General features: G+C 32.9%; 2 protein-coding genes across 2 annotated transcripts in view; both read right to left on the minus strand.

Moving 5' to 3' along the window:
* Positions 1-2,686, minus strand: part of LOC110023165 (eukaryotic peptide chain release factor GTP-binding subunit ERF3A) — a 27,304-nt gene extending 24,618 nt beyond the window's left edge. Inside the window, exon 1 of the mRNA XM_020722440.1 lies at positions 2,601-2,686. Within this exon, the coding sequence (XP_020578099.1) occupies positions 2,601-2,686 (86 nt within the window). The remainder of the gene's footprint in view (positions 1-2,600) is intronic.
* An 11,242-nt stretch (positions 2,687-13,928) lies between these two features.
* The window catches only part of LOC110023171 (40S ribosomal protein S3-3-like), a 7,360-nt gene continuing 6,466 nt past the window's right edge, over positions 13,929-14,822 (minus strand). The window contains exon 6 of the mRNA XM_020722447.1: positions 13,929-14,339. Within this exon, the coding sequence (XP_020578106.1) occupies positions 14,157-14,339 (183 nt within the window). The 3' untranslated portion in view covers positions 13,929-14,156. The remainder of the gene's footprint in view (positions 14,340-14,822) is intronic.

Raw genomic sequence — 14,822 nt, forward strand, 5'->3', positions numbered from 1 at the left:
TGCCCCCTTTAAGGGTCTTCATTCACATAATCTTCAAAATTAAATTACAAATGATAATTACCCTACTCTTAGAGATAGTTAGGACATCAATGTCCATTGAGCATTAGGGTGTTCATAGGGTGAATTATTAAGCAACATAATAAGTTTAAATGAACTCGAGGCTTTTCACTAGGTGATAAGAGGGAAGCATGAACTTGCTTCTTCCTTCTAACATGTTGGATACCTCAGAGGTCTACTAAACTTAATATGTTTTGCTTAACAAAATCATCCTTAATTAAACTCCTAAGGACCCACCAAGATATGACATAGGGTTAGAAAAACTACTAAAACATTACTTTTCTGCCTCTACATGAACTGCTTTAACATGCATTTTAAGTTTCAGGTGAAAGAACGAGAAGACTCGCCAGGTACGCTTTTTATAGTTTACAGTGATGTCTTTCTTGTACTTTTATATCTTGCAAAAATCTCATGCTAAATAACGATATCACCCTACATGAAAACTAAAACTATTAGGATAGCCACATGAGATTAGCCACAAAACCAAAACCAAAACCAAAGTTAAAATCAACCAAGATAAAATTCACCGTGGGATCACAATATTCAAAATATAAAAATAACTCAAAATTTAATCACACACATTAACATAAATTGCAACTAAATTAAGTTGTCTTTATCGGATGATCGGGAATCCCTCGGAGGAGGTAACCAATGGTTGCAAATGAGATTTCCCATTGTCTAAATGAAAGTATGGAACTCATTAAGTTGAGTTTAGTAAATTCATTTGGACTAAGTGAATCTGAAAGAAAATAGTGGTGCCGGAATGAGGGAGCCGTAAGATCCTAACAGGTGTTGCTCTAATGAACTTTAATATCCCTCATAAAATTTAAATAACCATAATCATAGGAAAATTTTAATTTGACGTCAAAACTTGACACATTAGAAACTTTGAATTCGCTACGACAAGGAGCTTGGAGCTAGCATGGTGGGCAGCACAACCATCTTCAACAGCAAAATCTATCTACATCAGCTAAACCAACTTCTTTCCTTAGAATTAAACAACAAAGTCATAGGACTTCGAGGTTGTTTGTCTGGTGCAACATAAATCCTCATCTCATATTTAGGCATTTGTATAGCTTAGCTGTACAATCTAAGCCCTGTTGTACAATATAAGCCCTAACTCGTTTTAGGAGTCCGAGGTTGTCGCTCATCACGACTTAAATCCTCACATCTAAATCCTTCTAAATCCTTACATCTTCCAGGCTATTTGTGTGATTGCTTCACACAAATGTAAGCCCTAAATTAATAAAATTGGCAGGATGAAACACTTAAAATTTTTTCCTCAAAATTGAAGCCAAAAAATAGCATAGCCTGGGAAGGCTTCGAGGTTCTCCTCCGGATCTGTCATCCCCTAGTCCTTCCTCCTTTGGATTCCATAATAAATGTCCCAAATTTGAACCATTCCCCTTTCACACATCTTTGTCTGATTTCATTGAAAAGTCATTTCCTTTGAATTCCTTGAAGATAATATTTCTTGATTTTTATCGAGAGTTTTCTTAGATAACTTCGGTCATTTAAGATGTAACTAACTATAGGGGCTTGACCATATATGAAGTTTTTCTTGAACTCAGCTTAATATAAACCCTATTTAATTCTTCATATTAAATAGGGGAAATTGTCGGCAAATAAAATGGTTTTGCAGACCAAATGGAAGTCATACATTTCTTAGTTTATTTGATCGAGCATCATCCTCAAGTATTGTGTTTATCCTTCAGGATAGATATAGAGTTTGAGGTATAGCGCTCTTTCATTTAAACTATGAAAAATATGAGGTCAGTTTGATTTCATACTTTTCTAAACTTGAACATCATTCCGAAACGGGCGATGAGATTTTGATTCCGGTGACCGAAAGCTTCTTACGGGCAACTCCCTCAACCAAAATAGTGCCGACAGTCTCTTATTTATTTTATAAACTCTATGTTTATTTAATCACTTGTAATATGGATATTTTTTGTTTTGAAATGTTTACATGTTTGACATTGTTTATTTTCCATTGGAATTTAATTTGTTTTCTTTTTGTGGGCTTGTGAGGTTCATGATGAGAATTTTGACCTTGTGAGTTCTTCTGGATGGCATGTTGGTCATTGTTATTTAGTGTTACATATGAAATCCTAATAAAGGCAACCAAGTTCCTCTCTTCTTTTTGGTGCATTAGTTTATGAGGTTCCTCTAAATGACCTTTTTTGGTGATATGCACATGTGACACACATGAGGCTGGTTTTACGTGGTTAAATGCAACCAAAAACTCATTTCTCTACAGGGTCTATTATCTTCTTGTAGCGACAGATTTGTTGGTTAGTATAATGAATTCTGTATGACCTCACAACTGCAAAAAAATGTAATTTGTTACTTCTTTCAGCAATTTCAACTCCTATTATGACTAATGGATGATCTTTTTTAATCATTCACAAAAGATGAGCTCCAAGATTTTAGGGACCTCACGACCAGTGTTCTGCCATTACGGACTACAAACTTCTCTAGTGTTGTCACGTCGGGCACATAACTACAAGAGAAAGTTCTACGAGTGTCTGCAGTAGGCAAACGGTCCGGAGAAGTGTGACTTCTTCTGATGGGTAAACAGTCTGGCAGATTCCATTACTGATAGTGATCGAAGTTGAATGGCATCCATGGAGCACGGCGTAGCTCGGGACTTATGTCTTCTGGATTTTAAAATTAATATTATCATATTTTTTAATGTAGTTTTATTACTTCTTTTCTTTTTTAGTACACTTGGTACTTACTGTTATATGAGGTGTGTATCTTATTTTTTCTACTGTGATAAAGTAGTTTTTTACTTCTCAAGTATAAAATATACTATTATGATAGTTTTGTTGCAAATAACATTGTTGCACATAAGCAGAATGATCATTTATCCATAATTAGCTGCAAATTAACTGTTTTTCAACAGCACAAATCAAGCAGCCAACTAACTTATCTGGATCAACAACTTATCAGCAGAATGTCAATAAGCTGCAGCGGGCCCAAAAAATCCTTGAGTCTGCATCTACATACCGAATGGGCTTATGAATAAATCTCTAATGCATCTACATACCGAATGGGCTTATGAATAAATCTTCCAAGCATTCATCATCAAGGATATGCATACATATACATTGCTCTCTTTATTCACTTGACACTGAGAATTAATAAAAACAATAAAACCCTCGAGTGTAGTGAGCTATGAAATTTTAAAATTTATTTGTTAAAATAAATTTGCATTATTCTTTAGACATTTTGTGTATTAGTCCTATTTAAGCATCTTGATTTTTATAATCAAGTTGTAAGACCCATTTTTCCTAATAAATAACAGCTTATCATACCTTGCATTCAGGAGACCAACCATGTATGCTTTTTTTTTATTAGGTGGTTTAGATGACAACATTTCTAGGCATGATGGTAAGTATATTCTTTCATTTGTTTGCTACATTTTCTTCCTTTAGACAAGATTCCAAAGTCTTGCTTCTTTCGGTAAACCTCACTTTAGTCTTAGAATTCCAAGATTGTTAGTCTACTTATGACGTAAATTCTCACCTTATAAGCTTTCTCACGATCATATATCTTGTGATATAATTCCTAAATCACCAATAAAATGTCAATATAAATATTAAATAAATCTTCTTTAAAATCAATAATGTAAAATAATAGAATATTTGATATGTCACCGAGTCTCTCAGTATCTCCAAAATCTTCTACATTTCCTTCTTTGGGTTCTGTGAATAATTTTTTCATTTTTAAGCTTTTCTATTTGATATTCTCATTAATCAATCATGGAAACTAAACTTAGAAATACTTGAAGATAAAATTACAGCCATAATTGAGAAATTTTGTAAGAAAATTCATTTCTTAAGATGTTATTAACTATCAAACTTGCCCTTATAGAAGGGGAGAGTTTTGCCCTTATAGAAGGTTAGCAAACTAGATCTAAATCTTATCTAGTCTTCGAATTAGATTGGAGAAAAATCTGTTAGTATAATGTAAACCATATAAATATAAAAAATTTCTTCATTTAAATAATTGAACTCATCATAAAAGTTGTATTTTTATCATTCAAAATAGTACATTACTTTTGATATTGTGTTTGATTATTTAAATCGTTAAATATTTAAGATATGTACAATCCCTATTTTCAAAGCATGAAAAAAAATAAAAATAAATACATGGTTGTCTTCACGAGAGATTAACTTGATCCCTATGTACAATCCCTATTTTCAAAGCATGAAAAAAAAAATAAATACATGGTTGTCTTCACGAGAGATTTACTTGATCCTGAAGAACTTGAATTTTCATATCTTCACTTTAGCTTAGTTGAGATAGTGTGTCATCATGTCTTCCCAGATTTTAAAATGCCCTTCCACCTTTTTGACCACCAACAATGAGTCGGATCTTACAAGTAGGTGTCGCATGCCCATTGCATATGCAAACCGTAGACCATCTATCAGAGCTTCACACTTAGCCTGATTGTTGATAACCTCAAACTCCACCTCTGCTAAATTATAAAAATAATCTTTGGTGCGACTAGTTAAGGTGAGACTGAGCCCCGCCCTAATGTGATTGGCTGCTCCATCGATGTTTAGCATCCAAGTTTGGTTGTGCTTGTTCCTTTATCTTTAGGTTCACTAGACTCAAAAAATTCAACCATAAAATTACCTATCTTCTAAGCTTTGATGAAAGCTCTCGGCGTGTACAACAGGTCAAATGAATTCTTGGACTGACATGGCACCTTATTACATATGAACTGATGTTGCTTGATTGGTCTTGACCCAACACTATTAAGGTATTGGGAGTCGCCTCCCTTTCCAAGGCTAGGCAAACACTTTGCATTTAGATGCCCCTTCATCCCAGAGCTGCTAATCTTCTTCCAAGGTCAGGGCGCCTCGGGTGACCTCCATCATCAGATCCTTCAATATCTGTATTTGCTAGACCATGAATTTTTTGGTGCACTCCATATTATTATTACTGCGCTTTACTATACATGTCTCATTTATACATCCAACTTTACTTTTCTATTGTTTACAATACCTGTAAAAAACCTCTAGGATAGATAACAATAGGTCACATGCTTAGGAGGAACACTACAATGGGCCTCGAGACTCAAGAATAATCATGTTCAAAACATTAGACCCTAAAACTGAAATCATTATGTCAAGAAGCTCAAAGCAAGTTGGAAGTATACGGAGGACGACTTCAAATGATGATCAAGACTCCATAATGAATCACATCCACTACAGCAAAACTTTTAGTAGTTCTAAATAACACAAACACATATGACTTTAAGGTAGTTCGTCCGACATGACATAAATCCTCGCACCACTCCTTAAGCCTTCACACGGTTGTACTTCGTGCAATATAAGCCTTAATTCTTTAGGATTCTGAGGTTGTATGTTCGATAAGACGTAAATCCTCCTATCTTTTTAGACTATTTGCATGATCGGATATTATGAAAATGTAAGCCCTTAATACTAAATAAGTTGCAGGATTAAAATATCAAATAAACATTTTTTTCAAAAATATAAAACCAAACAATATGATAGTTTGAAAAGCTATCGAGGTTCTTCTAAGAATCTATGACATCCCCTACTTCCTGTTCCTTTGGATTCCAAAAATAATTATTCCATATTGAGTCATTCCCATTTGACTTTTCTATGTCCAATCTTGAAAACTAAACATTGAACTCCTTGAAGAAAAACCCTTGATTTTAATCAAGAGTTTTCTTAAGTGACTTCGGTTGCTTAAGGTGTAATTAACTATAGAGGCTTACCCTTATAGTGAATTAGTAACTTAGATAATCTAAACTATATCTAATCTTATATCAGATAGGTGAATTGTCAGCCACACAAAAGGTTTACCAAAAAAATGTCAAATTCTTTAGTTTATATAATCGAGCTCGTCGTCAAGTAATATGCATATCTCTCGGGTACTTGTGGTGTCATGCTCGATTACATAAATTATTAAATATATGAGATCCATTCAGTCACATTTTTCAAGATTAAAATACTATTTTTCAAATTAAAATTATATACCTATATATTAAATTAAATTATTTTCAAAACAACTGACAAAATTCTAATTGGCGACCGACACATGCATGATTAAACTCTCTGACATTTGGCTTCATGATGGCACCTCACAAAATGCTCCAAATTCCTAAATACCTCCCCCATGAAAGTTGGTCAAGCTACATGCAAGCCATGAAGCTTTCTCCATGCCACATATTAGCCATGTGAGCTATGCCATGTCACCCTCCCCTAAGTGAAAAAAAGGAGGGGGGTCTTCTTTGATTCCACTTAAAGCACTTAACCACTTCAATGATTCTCTTAACCCTAACCTCTTGGATAGAGACTTGACCATCTAAACCCACATGTTGACTATCAACCCTATCCACCTTGGAGGCCACTCAAATCCATTTCCAAGAGCCTAAACCCAAGTTAACCCAAATTCCTTTCCTTTTTGATCTAACACCCTTACCCATGCTTGAACACAATTGGCTTCAAACCCCACCGCCGACTTCCCACAATCAGATGGTGACCTCCTATGGTCTGGACGACCACCCTAATTGCCAGAAAATCCAAGGTCGAGGAGCACTATTGTGGTCAAAACTCTAAATTCCACTCATCCAATGTAGCTCACTCCAATTGACACTTGCCTTGTCTTCTCTCCACCTCAACGCCACCTTCTACCCTCTGGCTTGGCCAATTGAAGCTCCTTGCTCAGCCTATAAAACCACCACCTTTCACGGCCAAATGAAAGAAGTTTACCAACCTTAGAGAAACCCTGCCAAAATTGCTCCAAACCCTTCCTTAACCTATACGAAGTTCATCTATAACATTCTCAGCCACTGCCTCCCATCACAAAACCCTAATTTTAAAGCAAAAAACCGGGACATTTTTGACCATTTCACCAAAACCCCCAAAACTTCAAATGGAAATTTCCAAAAGCTTCCTCATAGCATAAAACTACTTCCCCAATCAAAATCCCCCTCCCCCGAAGCCTCTAACATAGCTCAAGACCAAGCTCAATCCACAATTTGGTTTAGTTTATACTTAGACCTAGCCACAGAACAAATCAACAGTTGACGAAGGTTCGTGGGACCAAGGCGAAGCTTCTCAACCCATCCAATCGATGCCTCACTTGGGCAAAAGGTATAGCTCGAAAACTCCTATTTTGGCCTAGGTTTGGTTGTTTATGAAGAGAATGAACAATCCATGTCCACCTAGCCGTATAAATGTGTTCGCCTCACTTAGATAAAGGTGTGGAAACAAACCCCATGCGATTTAGTTAAGTATCGAGAGAGACCATAACATTAGAATGCAAACAGTTTACGGGTTATGGTTCATTTGGGATGATGAGCAGATGTCGTCCATTCACATGTATTTGAAACGAACGGTTTGACTCAACACATGTTACACGGGTTGAGTCAGCGTTTACGCGGAAAGTGTAGTTAGTGGGAGTGCATTGCAGGGTCTTTCAGAGACGTCGAGGATGTCGTGACGCTAACGTGGTTAAGTAGGAAATTAGGATATTTTTTATTTAACTAAATACCTATAACTTCAAAAAATCATATATTGGTACAAAAAAATAAAAAAGCCCCTCTGTTAAGTGGATATAGAAGAATTTAATGACCCAAAAATTTTTTAAAGAAATTATCTTATATTTATTTTTAAATTCATTAAAAGCAGAAAAACTTATTTAAATCATAGACAACTAAAAATTGATCGTCACAGTTTGAAATTTCTAGGACTTGTTTCCCATGTGCCTAGGAGTGCTCTGATTATTCCAAGGTCAGAGAGCACCTCTAATATTAAAAACCCTAATTTTTCCATGATAATCATCTATGTCCATTTAAATAATTCTAAAAAATGAAATAACAGTCAGAAAAATATGAAATTAAGTTTAATGAATTTCCTGAGTAAGAGAGACCTAAGAAAAATTAAAATAGGATTTGAAATTAAAAAAATATTTTTTTAATATTTTTTATTTAAAAAATTATTGAATATCATAAAAATATAAATATGTTTCAATGTATCACAAAAATTTTCGTGATTAAAAAAAAACAACCCTAAAATGCTCCCATAAAAATTTTAAAGACAAAAAAAATAATTTAAACACTTTAATGCATTTCTCATTATTTCACCAATTGCCCACTAAAATAATTATATAAAATAAAATAAAAATAAGAAAAATATAAATTTAAGTCCAATGAACTCACTAAAGTCAGAGGCACTTGAAAAAAATAAAAATTATATTTTAAAAGAATTTTTTCAATTAAAAATAATTAAAAGAATAAAAAAAATGAAAAACTACAAATATATTTCAAAATGTCATGAAATATTTCTTGATTAAAGACAACAACTTTAAAGTACTTTCATAATATCTTAAAGACATAAAAATGTATTTTGAGTACTTAAATATATTTCCTTATAATTTTATAAATTACTGACTAAAATAATTCTGAAAAATAAAATAATAATAATAAAATATGAAATAAAGTTCTCTGAGTTCATTGAAGTCAGGGATGTTAAAGAAAAATAAAAAGTGAAATTTAAAAAAAAATTATATTTTTTATTTATTTATTTATTAAAATTAATTTAAAAATCATAGTAATTAAGATGTAATTCAAAAATTATGAAAATTCCTCCAAGTGGCCCTCTGACTTTTAACAACAGTATAAATTTTTTTAAGGATAGAATATGTTTTGGATAATTAAATTAATTAACCTTGGGAGTTTGTAATTATGGATTAAAAATAATTATAAAAAATGAATAAATAAATAAAAATTAATTTCTCCTCTGATGTCTTAATTAGTTTATGAGCAAGAGGTCAGAAAAGTTTAATGATCATTTGGCTCAAATGAAACAGTTATGAAGCATTAACACTAAGGGCATAATTGTAATTTTGGGTTTTTACACTGTAGCCCTAATCTAATTAACTTCTAGGTTAAACTAAAGGGATATGGGACAAAATCTATGATGACTAGCTCATTTATTTAACTGAAACACAAGGGATGACTAAGGTAGTAACCTATTCAAAACACTTTCTATAGAAAGAAGTGCAAAATAGTAATTACTTGAATAATTATGTATAGGAAAAAGTGAAAACTTGGATGATCCAAGAACGAGGGGTATGTCTAAGAAGATCAATAAATTACTAATTTAAACTTTGAATTAATGGTTAAACATATTTCAATCATTATAATGAGGATCAAACAACTTTTTTTTACATAACTTTTACAAAATTACAAGATTACCCCTAAGTCTTTAGAGGCTCGAGGTAAATCAAGATGACAATATTTGGAGAATAATTCAAGGATGAAAACTTAAATGATAATGATATCTTGTGATACCACAAGCTTAGTCCCAACGGAAAGTACAAGAGTGTAAGCCTCCCAATACTTTGTAGATACGCCCTTAGGGTTTTGGCCATGAGATTCTTACTATAACATTAAGAATTGATTGATGTCTTACTCATTGGTTAATTAAGACATGAAAACATTGAGCACATATTAAGGCATAAAACATAATTTCTAATCCAACATAGGTTGATCAACTTAACCATATAGTAAGGTTGAACGAACTTGAAATAGTCCAGTAGATTCTAGAGTTGTTCGGAGTCACCCTCCTAACACCTCTATGAGATTTTAGATATTTCAGAGGATATTTGGGCTTACTACAATTTATTGAGGAAAAGCATCCCTAATAAGTAAAAAAAATCATTAAAATAAAAAAAATCATTAAAATCCAACACCAAATGAAATTCATAAGGATCCACCAAGATATGACTCAAGATCCTTAAATCCACATATTAAAGGAAATATCATACAACAACATAAGCTACAGTAAAACTCAATGCTCAAGGGTATGAGTCTTGAATATGATATTCAAACCCTTGTGAGCAACTGAAGATATTTTGAAATGTGAAAATTTATATTGACCATTAGATTGGTATATAAGTTGGACGTGTTGGTGGTATGGCAGTGATGACAAAGTCATCTAGTGATGAATTTGGGATGACATAATAGTATTGTCTCCTGACCTGAGGACCTTGTGAGGGTACATGATTGACACTACTCTTCACCGACATTTGATAAGAGATAATCCTTACTTTCTTAGGTTGTCGATAGTTCTGATCCGATAGTGTAATTGACATGTGGATAATGTGATTTACAAAACATACAATACAATAATAAAACAAAGATACATTTTCTTATGGAACTGATATTTTGATTGCTAAAAATAATACAGCTTACTTACATGCATGAAAAATTACAAATTTCGGGTGCAACTTTCTAAGCGCCCACTTGTCAGTTACCCAAATTAGGTTAAGAATTGCCCTCCTTCAATTATCTTGTTGGTAATTATAGTCAACGTGAGATTTGACACACACAGATTGCCAATGATATCCTATGGAGTCCTTCAGGAATGATAAATCTGAGTCTATCACTAACTCGAAATACTTATATTCCAGTTTCAATCTTTCATATAAGACTATCACTTATTTTTACTTGCATCACTATTAGGGACCTAGAAATATGATATTCAAATTTTGATTTAAGTGAAAATAAGTGATTTATCATATTCTCAGGTCCTTAATAGAGATTGAAGTAAAAATAAGCGACAATCTTATATGAAAGATCGCAATTGGACCACAAGTATTTCGAGTTAGAGATGAGCTCAAATTTATCATTTCTGAAGGTATCGATAGGCAACCATCGACAATCTGTGTATAAAGTCTGACATTGACTATAAATTACCAAAAAGACAATCGAAGGAGGGCAATTCTTAACCCAGTCCAAGTAACTGACAAGTGGACACTTAGAAAGTTGCACCCAAAATTTGTAATTTATTATGCAAGTTGTATTTTTTTAGCAATCAAAATATCAGTTCTATAAAAAATGTATCTTTATTTTATCATTATATTGTACGCTTTGTAACCACATTGTCCACATGTCAATTACACTGTCGGATCAGAACTATTGACAGCCTAAGAAAGCAAGGATTATCTCTTATAAAATGTCGATAGTGTCGATCCTGTACCCTCACAAGGTCCTCGGGCCAAGAGAGATAACATTAGTTTGTCATCCCAAATTTATCACCAGATGCATTTGTCATCACCGCCCATTCCAACAACACATCTTGTAGTCAAATTATGTCATTGCAACATATTTTAATTAACTTCAATATCATACTTTATTTTGCAATCTGATGATGCTTATACGAAACCAATTGGACAATCAAAACAAGATCATCATAAAAGAATGATGCCTTACAAATGTTATTTTGTATTCACTTCTAAAGTATGAGTTCAATTTTACAAGATAGATAGTGCATATCTACAAAATAGTTAAAGATTAAAATTATTTTTTATAAAATAAATTTATCACACAAGGTTTGCGAAATAGCTTGACGAAAAATTTAGGTTCTTTAAATAATAAGATCAAATTAGGTTTATCTAAATAAGAGATCAATGTACATGAACACATTTAAACAAAAGGGAAAAAAAAGACAACAATTAACAATATACTAACAGGAAAAAATATGATGATACATTGAGAAGAATGACCTCTTTGTCTATGGCCAAAAAGCCTAATATGTGATGACAACGTAGCCCATTTTAATCTCCTTATCGACTTCGTGTTGCTATCCTCATAAGGATCAGATTCCTGGAATGAAAGCAACTATGCATTACGAGAGGATAAGCTTATAAGAGTTACAAGACTATTCAACATTAATTATTGAAATTAAGGCAACAATTTCGAACATAAAAATTACATATCCTAAGATTAGTACAAGCTCATAATACAAAAATGGCTACAAAATATAAAAGTTACCACACTAATGACTAATAAAAGAGACTAATATGACATTGCTTTGTAAATCATAATGTAACATGACGTTACAAATTGTCAATCTTGTTGTAATCAGCATTAAAAAGAACTTATGGCACATCCTTATTCAGCATTCCACATCATAATAATAGTAATATTAGTGTTACATGGACCAATATAAGAGTCTCTCCCACCATAATAATGATTAATAATCTTAGTGAGTTAAGATTGCATTTGCTATCACCTTGAACAGAGATCTTACATAAACAAGTGATAATATTAATTTTCATGATTCTTGATATGTGTCTATAGTGATTAACAGGGCAGTTTATTTATATACATATAAAACCCTAAGCAATATCAATGAGATATAATGAGCAATTAAACCCAAAATTAACAAACGATATACTGACAAGCTAAAAAAGCTACAAAAATAAAGAAATAGGTGGAGAAATTATTTGCTTACATTGACATTTACTGCATGATTCACATTTCCAAGTAGATTAAACATCTACTCCGACACGCACTCTGTTTTCCGTCTCATCATTGAATACTTGGTGTGATGAGTATGGGTTGATATTTGAATACTCGCTTATCATCTCCAGTCTTGAAGTATGCCAATAGCAAATTAGGTGGTCCAATAATTCCAGAATGCAATAACACTTGAAACTAGTCAATTTCAACCTTGCCCAGCAATTAAAGCTTTATCAGATAAATATTACAAGAGGATAATTAAGAGCTAATGGTAAAAAATGGAGAAAGGACTAGAAAATAATCACCATCGTAATAAGGAATATCCCAACGTTTTTCTATTAGACATATGAATCACCCTGTATCCATTCTTTTTTATAGTTACACAAGGTGTTGATTCTATTTTGGGTGCCTTTACACAACTTCTGCCATCTTAGTGTACCAATTTTGTCCTCTTAAGCCTTGCTCTTCTATTGTTTTATTCATTTGTTCTTTGAATTCATTCATTTGTTGCATCACAAATCCATCATTGTTCTTCGCTTCTCTTTCGAATAAAAAGCTCTTATTGAATTTTAAAAATGAGTTACATGCTCACCATACATTTTAGAATGTTAAATTCTTTTTAAGATATATGATCCCGCATAATTTGTGAACTCATAAAATTCGGGGGAAACCTTACAAAAGAAGGGGAAAGAAGTCGAGGTACTTCTTAGAGAGAGAACACGATATTTTTAGAGAGAGAGAGAGAGAGCTAGCATTTGTGTTTGCCCCTTCTTTTTTTCTCTTCTTTTCTTCTTATTAATACACCATAGAGGCTTTGTACCCTCATGGGGGTTTAAAGAATAGATAAAATGCTATATCATAGATTGTATTATACGAATCATAGATAGACTCATTGTTAATAAGACCTTTGGGAATAAATGTCAGACACTCAATAAATGTATATATACTTGATGATAGACTGACATTCTTCTACCTCAAAGAGTTGTTCATCGAGCTCAATGCTCCAGCCAAATAGCTAGTGGCAAACTTGGTAGGACTCCATTAATACAGGCGAGCTTGAAAGAACTCAAAAAATGAGTGAGCTCAGCTTGAAAAAATCATTTGGGGAATAAAGCTTAGTGGACTCAGTTGGCGGAACATGCATAAAAGCTAAAGAACTTCGGAGGTACTCATGTTCTTTGGGCGACGAGAAATTCAGACATGGCTAATGAGTATCATATAAATATATATATATAGTTATAAACAAATCATTAAAGCTCAATACATTAAGCCCATAAAAACAGTTAAGTATTTTGATTTTCTTAATTTTTGAATGTAAATTTATCACAAGAAAAATAATCACCATTGCCAATATGCTTTCCTGTTGCTGAAGAAAACTGATTTCGCATGAGCCGGAAGAGTAGTCTGTGCGGAGACTTGGCCGGAGGAAGAGAGTTAATGAGAGAGTTTGCTTTGCTTAAATTCTGGAGAGGGTGTGAGACCGGGCGAGCAGGTGGGACGTATGTAAAACTAGGATGTAAACATCGAGGTTTAGGTGTTAGATGCGTAAATGCACATGAATCGAGTGAGATGTATGTAAATCTTCCAAAAAAAATATGCCTGATAAAAGCCAGAATGGTATCTGGTATATAAAGACGGATGTAGTCAAGAAGACCACTTCAACTCATACAAATACACGTAAACAAGCAAATTTCACAGGCGACGAGAACAGTAGATGCTTGCTTTAAACAGTCTATATATATATATTAAAAAAAATTTATCTAGGGGAGGACTCAATCCTCAAGCCTAACACACATAATGGTATTTATTGAGCTGCAATAGCTGGAGGAACTTCAACTTCTGCAGGAATTAGCAAAGATGGTCTTCCATACTCTTCTTCCTCCTTAGGTGGATGAATTGTGACGAGATCAGGTAGAGGAGTAGGCGGTCCCTGCTTGCCCTTGGGATCCCAATCAAGCATAATCTTCACCTTGATGCCAAGCACTCCCTAAATACATATACAAAATATTGACAAAATTAAATAATTAAAAACTTAGGCATTTATATTTACTTAAATAGCATTCTAGGGGCTAAATCACATTAATCTTGTGTAATAAAAAAAATGTATCTTATTTGAGATAAGCGAAAATTAGCAATACTTTTATGTATAAAGATTAAGTTGTTATAAAAATAAATATAAAAAATTGTGTTAAATATGTAAATATATAAAAATTCAGTTGCGTGCATATAAATCACCCACCATTTTTCTCTAGTTTCAAAAAGTTGTTTTTAAGATAATTTAAGCAAGAAAGTTTTGGGTGATGATGTGTTGGTCTCAAACCCATCAGTTTTGTTTTAAGATGGATCCAACATAAAAAAAAATCAATCAAAATTCATATTGCACTAATCTCAAAATAAATTAAACGGCCTTGAGACCCATTATCGAAAAAAGTTAATCAAATTTAATATATATATATATAGATATGTGTCT

This window comes from Phalaenopsis equestris, unplaced genomic scaffold, assembly GCF_001263595.1.
Source record: "Phalaenopsis equestris unplaced genomic scaffold, ASM126359v1 Scaffold000221, whole genome shotgun sequence".
Lineage (NCBI taxonomy): Eukaryota > Viridiplantae > Streptophyta > Magnoliopsida > Asparagales > Orchidaceae > Phalaenopsis > Phalaenopsis equestris.